The 14,529-nt window shown below is 39.0% G+C and overlaps 1 protein-coding gene across 1 annotated transcript; it reads right to left on the bottom strand.

The window, feature by feature from the left end:
- Nucleotides 1-233: 233 nt before the first annotated feature.
- On the bottom strand, nt 234-611 carry LOC110942851. Its single transcript, XM_022184613.1, has one exon. The coding sequence runs from the start codon at nt 609-611 to the stop codon at nt 234-236; it is 378 nt and encodes a 125-aa protein (XP_022040305.1).
- Between the last annotated feature and the right edge of the window lie 13,918 nt (nt 612-14,529).

Here is a 14,529-nt window from a genome sequence, read left to right as displayed (position 1 = left end):
TCTATTTTTGGTTTGCTTCGGGATCCATGTTGACCGTTCTTTGAGTTACAACTCCTACTTCAGCTGGAATCACGGCTTCAGACCCGAACACCAAGCTGTAAGGTGTTCTTTTGTGGCTTGTTTTTTCGGTTGTTCTTATGGCCCATAGAACACTTCGCAACTCTTCAAGCCAATTGCTTTCATGCCTTCATAATCTGGCTCTGATTTCTTCAACTATGCTTCGATTCATCCTTTCAACCTGACCGTTTGATCGGGACAAGGTCATGCTTGGGGCTTTTCGGGACTGGTGCATGAATTTGGCAGGAATCACACTTTCTTAGTTGTTCAGTGGTGTCTCGGTGCATGGAAGGCCAAAAATACCCAAGGTTCATTAGTTTAGCAACCACCGTTCTTGCTCCAAAATGAGCTCCGCATATACCTTTATGAACCTCTTTGATCAAGTACTGGCTTTGTTCGGGACCGACACATCCCAGTAAGGGTGCAAGGTAACCCTTTTTGTAGAGTATTTCACCTTGCAACACGTGCTGTCTAGACTTGACTTTAACGCTTTCAGCCTCTGTTTGATCAGCAGGTAACTCACCATTTTTAAGGAATTTTTTAATTGGAGTCATCCAATTGGTGCCTTCTTCGGTGATTACGTCTTGAACTTCCAATTCTTCAATTCATGGAGTTTACAACACTTCTACCAATACCTTCTTGGTGAGGTGAGCAAAGGTGAGAAAAGCGAGTTTACTCAAGGCATCGGCTTTCTTATTTTGAGACCTGGGAATTTGCTTGATGGTACACGTTTGGAATGTGTTCATCAGCTCTTTGGATTTTTCTTTGTATCTCTTCATATTTGGCTCCTTTGCAACATAACTGTCGTTCACTTGGCTTGATACCAGCAACGAGTCTGTGAAGACTTCAAGCTTTTTAACCTTCATTTCTTTAGCCAACCTTAAGCCGGCTATCAACGCTTCGTATTCAGCTTCATTGTTGGTGATCTGGAAATCAAATCGAAGAGCATACGTGAATTCTAACCCTTCTGGGTTGAATAGAATGAGCCCAGCCCCTGACCCTTCAATGCTTGAAGCCCCATCTGTAAAAAGCTTCCAGGCTTCAAGGTCTGAGGGTTCAGTGGTAGCTGTGTTTACTTCAGTGACTGTTTGTTTTGGGACTTCTACAATGAAATCAACCAAGACTTTGGCTTTGATGGCTTTTCTTGGCTAATCGTCCTGAATTTTCTGGTTTTTTAAGCACACTCTTAATAGGTTGGTCAGTGACCACTTGTATAGGGTGTGCTTGGAAGTACCTTCGAAGCCTTCTAGCCATTTGGACTAGAGCTAGAGCAAGTTTCTCCAAGGGAGGATACTTGATTTCTGCCAGTTTTAGAGTTTTGCTGAAGAAATAAACGGGTACCTGGACTTTGTCTCGTTCAATGGTGAGGACCGCATTTATTGCTTCTTCAGCAACCGAAAGGTATATAGAGATCAATTCTCCCGTTTCTGGGGCTGCAATATCTGGGAGTGAAGCTAGGTGTTGCTTCATCTGGTTGAAGGCTTCCTCAGCTTCTTTAGTCCATTTGAAATACTTCTTGTCAGAGCATGCCTTGAGCGTTTTGAAAAAAAAGGCAACGATCTTTCAGCCAATTTTGAGATGAAACGCTTTAAGGCTGCAAGCTTCCCGTTTAAGCTTTCAACCTCTTTTTTGCTCCGTGGTGGCTTGGTTTCAAGAACAGCTTTGACTTTGTTTGGATTGGCCTTTATGCTTTGTTTTTCCACAATATGCCCCAGGAACTTTCCCTCTTCAAACCCAAACGAACATTTTTCGGGGTTGAGTCTCATGTTGACCATCCTTAGGTTCTTGAAGGTCTCTTGGTTGTCATCAAGCATTTGTTATTCTGTTTTGCTTTTGATTACCAAATCGTCGGCATATGCTTCAATGTTTCTACCAATTTGACTGGCAAAAGACTTGTCAACAAGACGTTGGTAGGTTGCACCCGCGTTTTTGAGACCAAAGGGCATCTTTTGGTAGCAAAAGATTCCTTTATCCGTGTGAAAGGCAGTTTTTTCTTCATCTTCTTCCTTCATGAGAATTTGATGGTAATCCTTGTTAGCATCGAGAAAACACTTGAAAGGGTAACTAGTGAGGGAGTCGACCTTGAGATCAATTTCTGGCAACGGGTAACAATCTTTAGGACAAGCCTTGTTTAAATCCTTGAAGTCTATGCACATTCTCCAAGAGTTATCGGGCTTTCGAACCATGACTGGGTCTGCAACCCAGGATTGATACTTGACTTCCCGGAGAATTCCAGCTGATACAAGTTTTTAAACTTCTTGGCATGCAGCCAAGCTTCTTTCGGGTGCTAAACTTCGCTTCTTTTGGACAACAGGCTTGACATCGGGTGGTATTTTCAGTTCGTGTTCAGCAATGCTTCGAGGGATACCCGTTATATCTTTCGGGCACCAAGTGAAGACATCACTATAGTGGACTAGCAGCTTTTTGAGATATGAGAGAGTTCCTTGTGAAAGGCTTGGGTTGACCCTTATCCTTTGCTCAGGGTACTTAGGGTTTATGATTAGCCTTTGCTTTTCTTCTTCATTTTTGGAACTTTCACCTTCAACCATGTAGGCCTTTTGAGTAGGTTGAAGGGTTGCAATCCCTCTCTCGGTAGGAAACTTGACTGTTCCATGACCAACAGAAACAACCATGTAGAATGCGCACTGCCCCAGCCTTCCTATGATCACGTCATAGTTTGAAGGTATATTGATGACCACAAAAGTGAGAGGTTGGACTCTCTCCTTCTGGCCTTCGCTGAAACGGACATCGAGGGTTAGTTTCCCTAAAGGCTTGAGGGGTATGTCGGCAATACCTTTTATGGAGGTCCCAGAGGGTTGAAGCTTTGAACGTTCCTGATTGCTTAAACGGTTGAAGAACTTCTCAAACATGATTTCAGTGGCTGCACCAGTGTCTATGTATGCTCTGCTTATTTGTAGTGTACCCACATATGCTTCAACCACAAAGGGGGTTTGAGAGTGGGTCTTTTTCTGTTGGAGGAAAACAAACACACTGAAGCTCCCAAGCTTCCAACCACTGCCGTTTGTGAGGAACCCTTCCATCAAAATCCACCATGTTAACTTCCTTACCTTTTCCTTTGGCGATCTTGTCTCTTACCCCCTTTACTAAGTGAGCAAGCTCCCCAGACTTGACGGCCTCTTCGATCCTCTTTTTAAGTTGGAAGCAGTCATTAGTATAGTGGCCCTTCTCTTCATGAAATTCACATAATTGGGTGGAATTCTCGTTCTTCTTGCTTTTAGGGAGAGGCCTGGGAGGTGGGAAGCTTTGCTTCACTTCCTCTATGTCAAGAATCTCTTGAGGGGTCTTGGTAAGGGGTGTGAAGTTTGTGGCCTTCTCCCTGCTTGGAGGGTTTCGGCTTTCAGACCTTCGTTGCTCTGAACCCCTTTGGCGTCTGTCATAGGAGTTAAAGTTTCCCCTTTTCCTGGCTGGGCTGTTACCACGCCAACTAGATCCCCTTTTTCTTTGTTCTTTTATGTCTACAGCCTCCTCTCCTCTGATGTGGGCTTCAGCCCTTTCGAGAGCTTCTTCCAAGGTTTTTGGCAGGGACTTGTTGAAATCCCTGGTAAGGTACTTGGAGATTATTGCATTCATGAAGCTGGCAACTCTCATCTTTTCATCTTCCCCCACATACGTTAGATCTTCCTTTTTGTACCTTTCTATGAACTATCGAAGGCTCTCGTCATCCCTTTGTTTAATCTGGAAGATTACTGTAGCGTCGTTAACGTATCGCCTTTGCTGGGAGAAGTTGGCCAGGAAACCCTTGCTGAGGTCATCGAAGCTTCGAACACTTCAGGCAGGTAAATCATTGAACCAGATCCTGGCCGATCCGACAAGGGTTTGCATGAACATTAGACAACATTCAGCATTTGACCATTTTCAATCCTAGCAGCACCAGTAAAGATCTGGAGATGGTCCTCAGGATCTTCAGTCCCATCATATGTCTTGATATGGGATGGCATTTTGATCTTCGTTTGGAAATCATAATCAGCGATCTGCTGAGAGAAACATGACAGATTGCTTAGTTTGGCTAGATTTTCTTCCACTCTCACACCTGTGTTGTTGTTGTTATTGTTGTTCCCTTGAGTGGCCAACACTTGATTAATAAAGTGTTGCCATGGGAAGCTTTCCATCATCCGGGCCATCATCTGGGGCACAAGGTTGAAGCCTTGAAGGCTTCCAGGTGCAGCTGGGCAGTTTACACCCAAGGGAGTGCTCATAACAGAAATTCGTGCCAAGGGAAGCACAGACAAAGCTTGTTACGATGTAGTTGTTGCTGAGGGTGGAAGGCTTGTTACTGGAGATTGTAGGAGCTGGTCCAAAGTCAGCTCGTGCCCCAAGGGAGCACCGGTTGCAATTGGTTGGGAAGAAAAGAGAGGAAAAGATGTTGGATCTGACCTCGTGTACAAATATGGGTTAGGATTTGGAGGAGGATTGCTGGCACCAGCCTCATTCTTAGACGTGGTTGGTTGTGAACTTGCAAAAGGAAGAGGGGGAGGCCCAGGAGATAGTGATGGTTCTGGCTCATCATAATCCAGACGGATCCTCACTCCCTTGTCTCGTTCCCTACTCACGTGTTGGTTAAGGAGAGACCTTAACTCGAGAAAGTTATTAGCAACTCCTTCAGGTGTAAGATAGATACGTGAGGGAGTGTTAGAGGCACCAACATTGGGAGATGGTACTCCGGAACAAGACGGTGTTGGCGTTTGGAAAGTGAGAAACTCGGGGTATGTTGCTCCATTTGGAGTGCTTACTGGTGTTGAGATAGAGGTTGGTATAGCCACAGGAGTTTGGCTAGTGTTTGGGGTAGAGGTACGAGGGACTTGGTTAACCTCTCCCGGGGACTCACCTTCCGACATGCTGATTCTTGAACAGAAATGGAGCTACACTACTAGGTCTTTTGAAGAAAATTAGTGGCGTAGCCCCACGGTGGGTGCCAACTTGTTGATGCAACAAATACTAGACCGATGGTAGTAGCTGGGCTGGTTAGGCAAAATGGTTGAAGGGTTTGATTTTGCCTAACGCAGGTCGTGGGGTCCCCCCACGTTTGCAAGACATGGAGAGAGGTTCACTAGTTTGATTTTGTTGTTTGCTCGAGATCCTCCACTGAAATGTGTTCAGTTTCGAATGTGGGAGCAAAGAGAATGTGTGTTGAATGTGATGGAGAGTGACTTGCATGGAACAAGTACTCGAGAGTTATGACCAGAGATCCCAATGGAATCAGGGCTGATCCAGAATGTCTTGAGCAGTAAATGAAGTGTCATATATATAGGAAATGTTATCGCTCAAAAGGGAAACCATTGACTAGTGAACATGCTTGCAGTGGGGGACTTACCCTTTTGGGGGTTGAAGCCTTGTGACCTGCGGGTAAAAGACTGTATTCTGTACATTCGCCTTACTTTTGCGGCTAAGAGAGTTGTTGAAGTAATCAGAGACATGACTGATTACTGTACACGCGATGCTTTACCTTTTCTCCCGGGTTTTTAACCTTTGATCCTTTCAACCTTTTAAGCATTCATATGTTTAAGTCATTTTATTTGGTCTTGGGCTACCCCCGTCATCAACACTTGTTCACAAAATAAAATAAAATAAAATATCATTATATTATTTTCTGATACATATTCTTAACTATCTTAAAACACAAAGTCGGTAGTTTTTACGCCACCGACACCCCACTTTTATACTTTGCTACAATCACCCCTTTACTTTGAATTTCCACAATCTAGTCCTCGCCTTTCAGACTTTGCTATTATCACCCCTCTACTTTGCTTTTCCACCACCCCCTCAATTTTTTACGTTTTTATGCCACCAACCCTCTACTTTTTCATTAAAGTCGGTGGCTTTTACGCCACCGACACCCCACTTTTATACTTTGCTAAGATCGCCCCCTTTACTTTGAATTTCCACAATCTAGCCCTCGCCTTTCAAACTTTGCTATTATCACCCATCTACTTTGCTTTTCCACCACCCACTCAACTTTTACGTATTTATGCCACCAACCCTCCATTTTTTCATTTATACTACCACCCCCTCATCTTTTACACATTTTCGTCATAACCCCTCTACTTTTACACTTTGTCTTTTCCACCACCACCCCCTCAACGCTTTTCCGCCACCACCCCTCTACTTTTATACTTTCCATTTTTACCCTTCTACTTTTATTTTCCCTCAACTTTTAGACTTTGTGTTTTTATCCCTTGCAATATTACTCCATTTTAACCCCTAGACTACTACTCTTACTTTGCAAATACCAATGTACTGTGTTTTACGAAATGTCTTAGTCATTGTGTTTTACACTTCATGTCTAGATTTGTGTTTTCCTTTTTTTGTATTTTTGTTTTATGCATTATGTTTTACATTTTTTTAATTGTCTATTACACATTGCGTTTTACGAATCGTGTATTGCCTTACTACATCTTTCCACCCGCCGCGTGCCGCCGCAACGAGCGGCGGGCAAAAATACTAGTTACAAATGAAAATAACATAATTACAAACATAAAAAGAAATAGAAAATTTCAAACATAATGAAACAAAACTCTAAACTGGTTATAAAGAAAGTAAACAAGCTAGAAAAGAAACACAAGGTGGCTGAGGTACGTGTTTAACATTCTTTCCTTAAAACAGATTTCAAGTCACTCAGGTGAACCTTTCTGTTTTCTATGGTAAAATAGCCTAAGCAGGTTGTATTGCCAGGGTTAGCCTAGTACCTGAAAAAATTACCTTAAACAAGAGCTTGAAGGGTAGTAAAATCTGGAAATTCGTTGGAGTTTGTGTGTGGTGTTTTAACCATACGAGTTGCCGGTCTTAGCTATGTATTGAACAAAGCACAAAGCCTTGTATATGATCCTGAGGGAATACCAAGTGAGAAGTCTAAATTGAATTCAAAATTCAATAGAAATCAAGTAGCGAATTCCATGATATAATGAATTCTTGAGAACTTGATCAGACTTGACTGGTAGGAATGTAAACAGTCTCCACCAAGGCACTGGCTTGACCCACACAAGGCGTGCCTAAAAAATAGTAAAGGCAGCTCCAAGCAGCTCGCGGCGATGCGAACGTGTGAAGTGCAAAGTATGATGGCAAAACGCCACACTACGCCCATCACCCTAATCCTGGTCCCGATCCGTGCCCTGGCGTGAGCGTGTGTCAGGTGCTTCGCACCCTCCTGGCTATCACTGGGTGTGACTTGTCACATAGGAATACATTCCTCTAAAGGTTTTTACTTATAAACAATCACAATGTTTATTTCTCCACCTGTGTGAAACAAGCATAATTTCCCACACATTAAAGTTGCAACACACAAACTTAAAGCATTGGTCTGTCATTCTTCTTAGCTTTAGACATTAAATAATCATTATATTGTTCACAAATATAATATTATTTATGAATTTCTAACATTCTCCCTCATGAATGTAGATCGCCCCATACATTCAAGTGGCACGATAAAATTTCAGCGGTTAAGTAATGCAGGATATGTAGGTTTCCCTTTGAACGCTCCTTTGTGGCATGTACTTTGTCTCCTAGCGGTTAGTAGACACGATGTCCTTGAACCAAACCATTTATACGTAGACGTTATTACACATCACACATTACTCTTCTTGGTCTGGTTAACCCTCATAGTCGTGTCCATTATTGTCATGGAACACAAGCTTGGTTCTGCGAGAGCTCTAGGAATTGTGCCCTCAATTCCATTCGAAGCGGTCTCACTTCTCTCTAACATAGGTGATCTAAAAATCAATTAATGCCATATGTTTAACCTCTCTTCATATCACTAACTAATTTTAGGAATGAACTAGGAAGTTTGCAATTCCCTTTGCATGTTGAGGTACTCCCCCTACAGTGATCTCAGTTCGTAAAGTTAGGTGGTCCTACTGAGCCTAGATCATGGCATCTCTAATCTTCTAGGATAGGTTTTCCATTGTAAAAACTTACCGTAAGGGCTATACTCCCATTCTCATCGATGACTTATGTACTACCTCCTTGTTTAAGCCTTTTGTAAATGGATCTGCAATGTTATCCTTTGACTTCACATAGTCAACCGTGATAACTCCCGTTGAGAGCACTTGTCGTATCATATTATGCCTACGTCATGTGTACCTTGGGTTGCCATTATACATTGCACTTTGAGATCTACAAATAGTTGATTGGCAATCACAATGTATGCAAATAGCCTCTTCTCCAGCTTTATCTAACACAATAAACTGATAATCCATCTTGGATTTAGCTATAAGAATTTATTTAAACAACTTCCAAGCTATAGTTTCTCTTCCAAGGGTAAAGACATAACAATTGTAGAACTTGAATCTTTCATATCGGATATCTAATTGGCATCACTGAATCTTTCCACAACAGATGGAATTTGACCATAATGCGGTCCATAATTCCTTGTGTATCTCAAATACCTTAGTAATCTTGCTATACTCCTCTAATGCTCAGAACTAGGATTAGTAGTATATCTAGTTAGCCGACTCATAGCATATGATAAGTCATGAGATACATGAAACTACCAATGATTCTTGAATATTCCAATTGAGAAACACTCTCACCTCTATTTTTTGGCAAATGGTGAGAGGTATCAATCAGAGTTTTTTCACATAACCTTTAGAAACACCCTCGCCTCTATTTTTTCACATAACCTTTAGAAGTGTCCTTCATATAGATACATGTGTCGCACTAATTTATTTTGAAACCACTGTTAAGCATAACTTGGTCAAACTTTTGATGCCATTGTTTTGGAGCTTGCTTCAAGCCATACAATGACTTGACGAGTTTACACACCTTGCCCTCTTAGCCAGGAGCAGAGAAACCTATTGAGGAATGCATTTTTACATCCATTTGATGAATTTCCAAATTTCTCAAGGCTGCAATTGCAAGCACAAATCTAATATAGGTTATTATAGTCACAAGCGAGAATGTGTCAAATTACTCAAGACCTTCTCTTTATTTATACCCTTTGATCACAAACCTTGCCTTAGACTTGTCAACAGAGCCACCAGCTTTCATATTTCTCTTGAATATCCATCGATATCTAAGTGGCTTGCATCATGGTAGAAGATCTACTAGAAGTATGATTCTGCAAAATAGAATCAATTTCACACTTGATGGCTTTTTTCCATTGAGGTCCATATGAAGAGGTGACTACTTTGCAATACGTTTGATGCTCACTCTCAACCATGTAGGTTAGAAAGTCAGACCCAAATTATTTGTTAATCCTTTGCCTTTTGCTTCTTCTTGGCTCACCATCTTTAGCCTCTGATTGTTCATGAGTTTCATCTTAAACAACCTTATTAACCGTTGCTGATGAACTCGCATGAGTTTGTTCTATCATTAGAAACTCCTCTTCAAATAAGTTACATTTACTGGCCTTGTCTCTATGATAGAGTTCTTGTGCACATTAGGATTCTTGGATTCATGTACAAGAAAACGATGTGAAGTACCATTATTGGCATATCCAATAAATATGCAGTCAACAGTTTTGGACCTCTTCTAAGAGCCTTAGGAGGTGTAACAGTCACCTTGGCAAGACACCCCAACACTTTCAAGTGTTTGTAAGATGATTCTATCCCCACCACAATTCATGAGGTGTTACATCCTTATTCTTGAAAGGAATTTTATTAATAGAAAATTAGCTGACAAAATGGCCTTCCCCACATCTCCTGGCTCATCCTAGAACTTATCAACATGGCATTGATCATTTATTTTAGTGTACGATTCTTTCGTTCCGCAATACAATTTGATTAGGGTGAATAAGGAGGGGTAAACTGTAAGACCCTTAGTCCATTTTATACAATTATCAAATAAATTTCGATTATAATAGTGTATTTAAGATTAAACATACAATTAAAAATTTCGAGTTTATTAAAACAATTTACTAGATAAAACATTTCAACATTTTGTAATTTCATTCGCCGTTTAAAATGGGACGACGAAACTTTTCACGGAAGCTTGAATCTTGATCGTGTTCGGTTCTTCGTTGAGCTTGATCGTCATCCGATACTCCAATTATTACCTACATATCATTAATCATGATATACGTTAGTTATATGAAATCTGTAACTAATCTAGCTAAGCCCGAAAGCTCAATACGATGACCAGGTAACTCGTATGGGTTATGGCAACTGATAACCCAGATGAGTAGATAACTTGTCTGGGTTATGGCAACTGATAACCCAGATGACCAAATAACTTGTCTGGGTTACGGCAACTGATAACCCAGATTACCAAATAACTTTTCTGGGTTATGGCAACTGATAACCCAGATTACCAAATAACTTGTCTGGGTTATGGCAACTGATAACCCAGATTACCAATATACTTGTCTGGGTTATGACAATTGATAACCCAAATATGTATTTAACACGAAAACGGACATAACTTTCTCGTTTTTGATCCGTTTCGCGTCACGTTTCTTCCTACGTGACTGTAATTTAATTCTCCATCATATGGAGTTAACATCTGACATCCTAATTAACAAATTTTTAGACTTTTAAGCCTTCGGCTTAAAATGTAATTATGGACTTTTGACCCGTTTGTGTATTAATCAAACAAACATGTTTGTTTGATCTCAATTTCTCATAAACTTTATAAAGTTAATGTTATCTATCGTACTAGATTCAAATCCCGGGTTTATATACATTCTTAAACTCGTTTTTACTTAAATGCTTATTTTGACCTGTTAAGGGATTTTAAGCATATTTTATACATGAATTGCTTTCATTCGTTTCTAGCATTTTATTACCACATTTCTTATCAATTAATCTTCCTCCACAACTATATTTGTGGCGGATTTAATGTGGTGCTTTGTGTATTCTGAGTTTTACCCATCGGATTATCATTTTACGGCAAGGACTCATATAGTCATTTGACCATAGATTTACACCTTTCGCTTTTTATATTTACTCTAAGTATTTAGTTAATCATAAAACTCATTTCCAAACAACCTTTAAGGATCGTTTGCTCGATTTAGCTTACAAGGGCATTTTGGTCAATTTTAGTCCTTCTTTACGACAAAAGACTTTTAATGCCAAAATTGATCAAACTCCCACCTTTTAAACTAGGATCTTGTTTAAATAATCATTATATTTTCAAAACACAATGACTATAATTTAAATCATTCTGTTTACCTAAAAGATAACCAAATGTCCATTTTTATCTTGTTTAGCCTTCATTGAACCTCAAGTTCTAAATGATAAATTGACCTATTATACATACCTGGCTCGAATCAATATATTGACCCGTTAAGACACCATGCCTTAATAGCCGCTAAGTAATAGCGGTGTAAATATCTATTCGATATTTATTCCTATAATCATACAACTTGACAAACCATTAGTCGTTATTATTAAAGGGTGATATTTTCTCCTTTTGACCCGTTTAGTCTAAGTGACCGAATTTATTGGCGAGATAAAGTTTTTAACTATCTCATCTACATGACTCGCTGCGGTTTACACCGTACAGTCATTTTCCTTATAAATCATTTATTGACTCTTTTGACCCTTTATAACTTACGCTATAAAGTGTCTTTCACAAACTAACGGTAATTGTCAACGAGTGATCGAATTACCGTTTTACCTTTATTATTTGTATTAGTTTACCTTATAAGGTAATTATTCAAAACACGTTATTTATTAGTCCGTTCACGACTAAATAACCGTATTAGCTCTTTTTAACCATTAAACATGGTTCATCTTTGTTGTCTTTTGTTCTGAACCGCACATGTCGTGTTGGAACATTAGAATTCAAACAAGGCTTTATATTATTCAGAACCTATAAAATCAATAGGTATTAAATAAATAGAATGTAAGCTTTACTTACCTAGCATCCAGATTATGCTTTTCCGTCATTCTTGCTTCGTTTGACCCGCTTCCTTCCCAAGCTTTCACCTAGCTTGTCAAGCATCAAACTATAATTGTAAATTGTAAGATGGTTAGATTAGTCATAATCATTCACGACTATTCCATCCTACGATTCTTATGTCGAATTTATCATTCGTTCATATCGTTGGTCAGTTTGACTTTTAAAAGTCAACTGCCTATTGACCTAATTAATTATACGAAGTAGCTTAACTACTTGTTTAATTACTTAACCAATTATCCGGTAAGCATCATTCATATGTTACCATTTTAATCACTTATTTAACAAGTTCTTGTAACCATAAGTTACCGAATTAATACTTGATGGTATTAAACATCATTAATTATGAACATATCATCAAATTTTGACATATCACACTAAACCCATATCATAGTAAGTATGATTATATACTCAAACACACAATTTGTTCAAGTATTTCCTGATTACTATCATGTATGATGATTCTAATCATAATTATATCATTAAATTCATCATGTGATTAATACCCACTTATCCTAGTGTGGTAAATCATCAAATCATTCAATATATAGTATCATATGTATAATTTTTACTTAGGGTTTTGTTCCTAAGCTAAAATACATCACTAATTTAGTCATAGCTTCAATAATTCATTCATAATTCGCGATTATGATGATTATTCAATTTTTCACAACTTTATAAATCATCAAAATTTGACATACCTTATGATCCCCTAGCTTGGGTGATCATTAATTCACATTCAATTGTGAATTTGAGCTTCGTTTAAGCCTTTAATTTGATGATTTTTGATGAGATTAGGGTTTTGGCTCCTGGGGGAACCTCCTGGGTTCGAACAGAACATTCTCAAACACACTCTATGTGTGTTTTAGTTTTGTTTAGCCTATTTTATATTACAACTTTCAAGTTATCCAAATGTGGCTCCTCATGTTTGGTTAGTTTATTAAGTAGGCTACAACCCACTTAATTCCAATATCATTCCCACTAATTAACTAGGTTAAATATTCCTAGTTAACTTAGTGGTTTCGGGGAAATTTATGACTTAGTTTATTCTAAGTCCCGTTAGCTCGGGCCTTCTATAAACTTACTTTCTTAAAAGCCTTTATACAACTTTTATTTAATATTAGATTTATATATTTAAAATCTTAATATTCACCGGGTTACTTTTACCACTAACGGTACTTTACCTGTCTTTTAATATTAATGTGGTTTGATTACAAAACCCGTTTCCGGGGTGTTACATACACTCATGTATTATGCCATTTTTTGCACATACATCCCAAAAATGGAGAAACTTATCCACCTCCTCTATCGCTTCTCACACATTTTTTTTTCTTGTGAAGTTGATTCTCAACTTCCGCTTTATACATAACAACAAGTTGTATTATCATTGATAAAAGTAATAGAATACTTATTACCACCTCTGGTTTGAACTGATTTTAAGTCACACACATCAGTGTGAATCAGATCAAGGGGCTTAGTTTTCAACTGATTTAAATGATGATCTTGTTTGTTTGGCTTCAACACATGTTTTACATTTTGATTTAGAGTCAATGGCAAAATTTGGTATGTAATCTAATTTAATTAGATGACGCATCGAATTAAAATTTACATGACCAAGACGACCATGCCAAACATTAGAAGACTCGACCAAGTAAGTAGATTTAGTAGTATTCTTATTCATGTTTTTCTTAATAGCCATTACATTGAGTTTAAACATGTCATTTTGGGTATAGCCCTTTCCAACAAACATGCCACAGGTACTTAAGCAAACTTATCACTCTCAAAGAGCAAACAAAAACCAAACGTGTTAAGTGACCAACCCGACACATGACTCTTACGAAGATCAGACACATAAAGTGCATTCTTTAAAGTAAACTCTTTTCCAGAATTCCATTTCAAAGTCACACCAAATTCTCCCTTGATATCAGCTGTAGCAACATTCTCCATGTACAACTTCTCATCTCCCACCACCTCCTTAAATGAATTAAGAAGGGTCTTGTCTGGGCAAATAAAGCAGGTAGCCCTAGTGTCAACCTACCACCCTTTTGGGTAATTTGAAATCAAATTTACCTCATCCATCATGGCAGTGAGGTCTGAAATCATGGCCACTAGAGACCTACTGTCGCAACCCCCGACCCCTACCCCGGGAGCGGGAGCCGCGAGCACGAGCCGGTGGTATCGGTGTTTATTAATTTGGATGCGGAAATGAGACATCAGGATCGTAGTTAGGAAATAAATTTCAGAGTTTCAAAACACCAAACTTTTATATTAAACAAATGGGATAAAACCCATGTTTCATTCATAATATTGTTATAGGGATAAACCCTAATTGCTGAAAACATAAACTTTTATTTAGGTAATTTTATAGCCATTTTCTTTAAGCATTCAGTGCTCCATAGCTGGCTTCTTATAGCTTCACATTAAGTTACCTGAAACGTGTTTTAAAAATATTTTATCAGCAATAAATACTGGCGAGTACATTCCGGTTTATAAAACATCAGTGTTATAACTTTACAGTATTAAGAGCGATTACATTGTTTATATCTACCCAATTACTCATTCAGTACTTGTCACTCGACGGATCTGTGACTATGGTCATATCACACATTAGATACCCGTGCC

The sequence above is a fragment of the Helianthus annuus genome, chromosome 5 (assembly GCF_002127325.2).
Source record: "Helianthus annuus cultivar XRQ/B chromosome 5, HanXRQr2.0-SUNRISE, whole genome shotgun sequence".
Lineage (NCBI taxonomy): Eukaryota > Viridiplantae > Streptophyta > Magnoliopsida > Asterales > Asteraceae > Helianthus > Helianthus annuus.
This window is presented reverse-complemented; position numbering and strand designations above follow the sequence as displayed.

Bases quoted from the DNA above. Each gene is read 5' to 3' on its own strand.
- LOC110942851 (XM_022184613.1), bottom strand. From the start codon at position 611: ATGACTCCAATTAAAAAATTCCTTAAAAATGGTGAGTTACCTGCTGAT.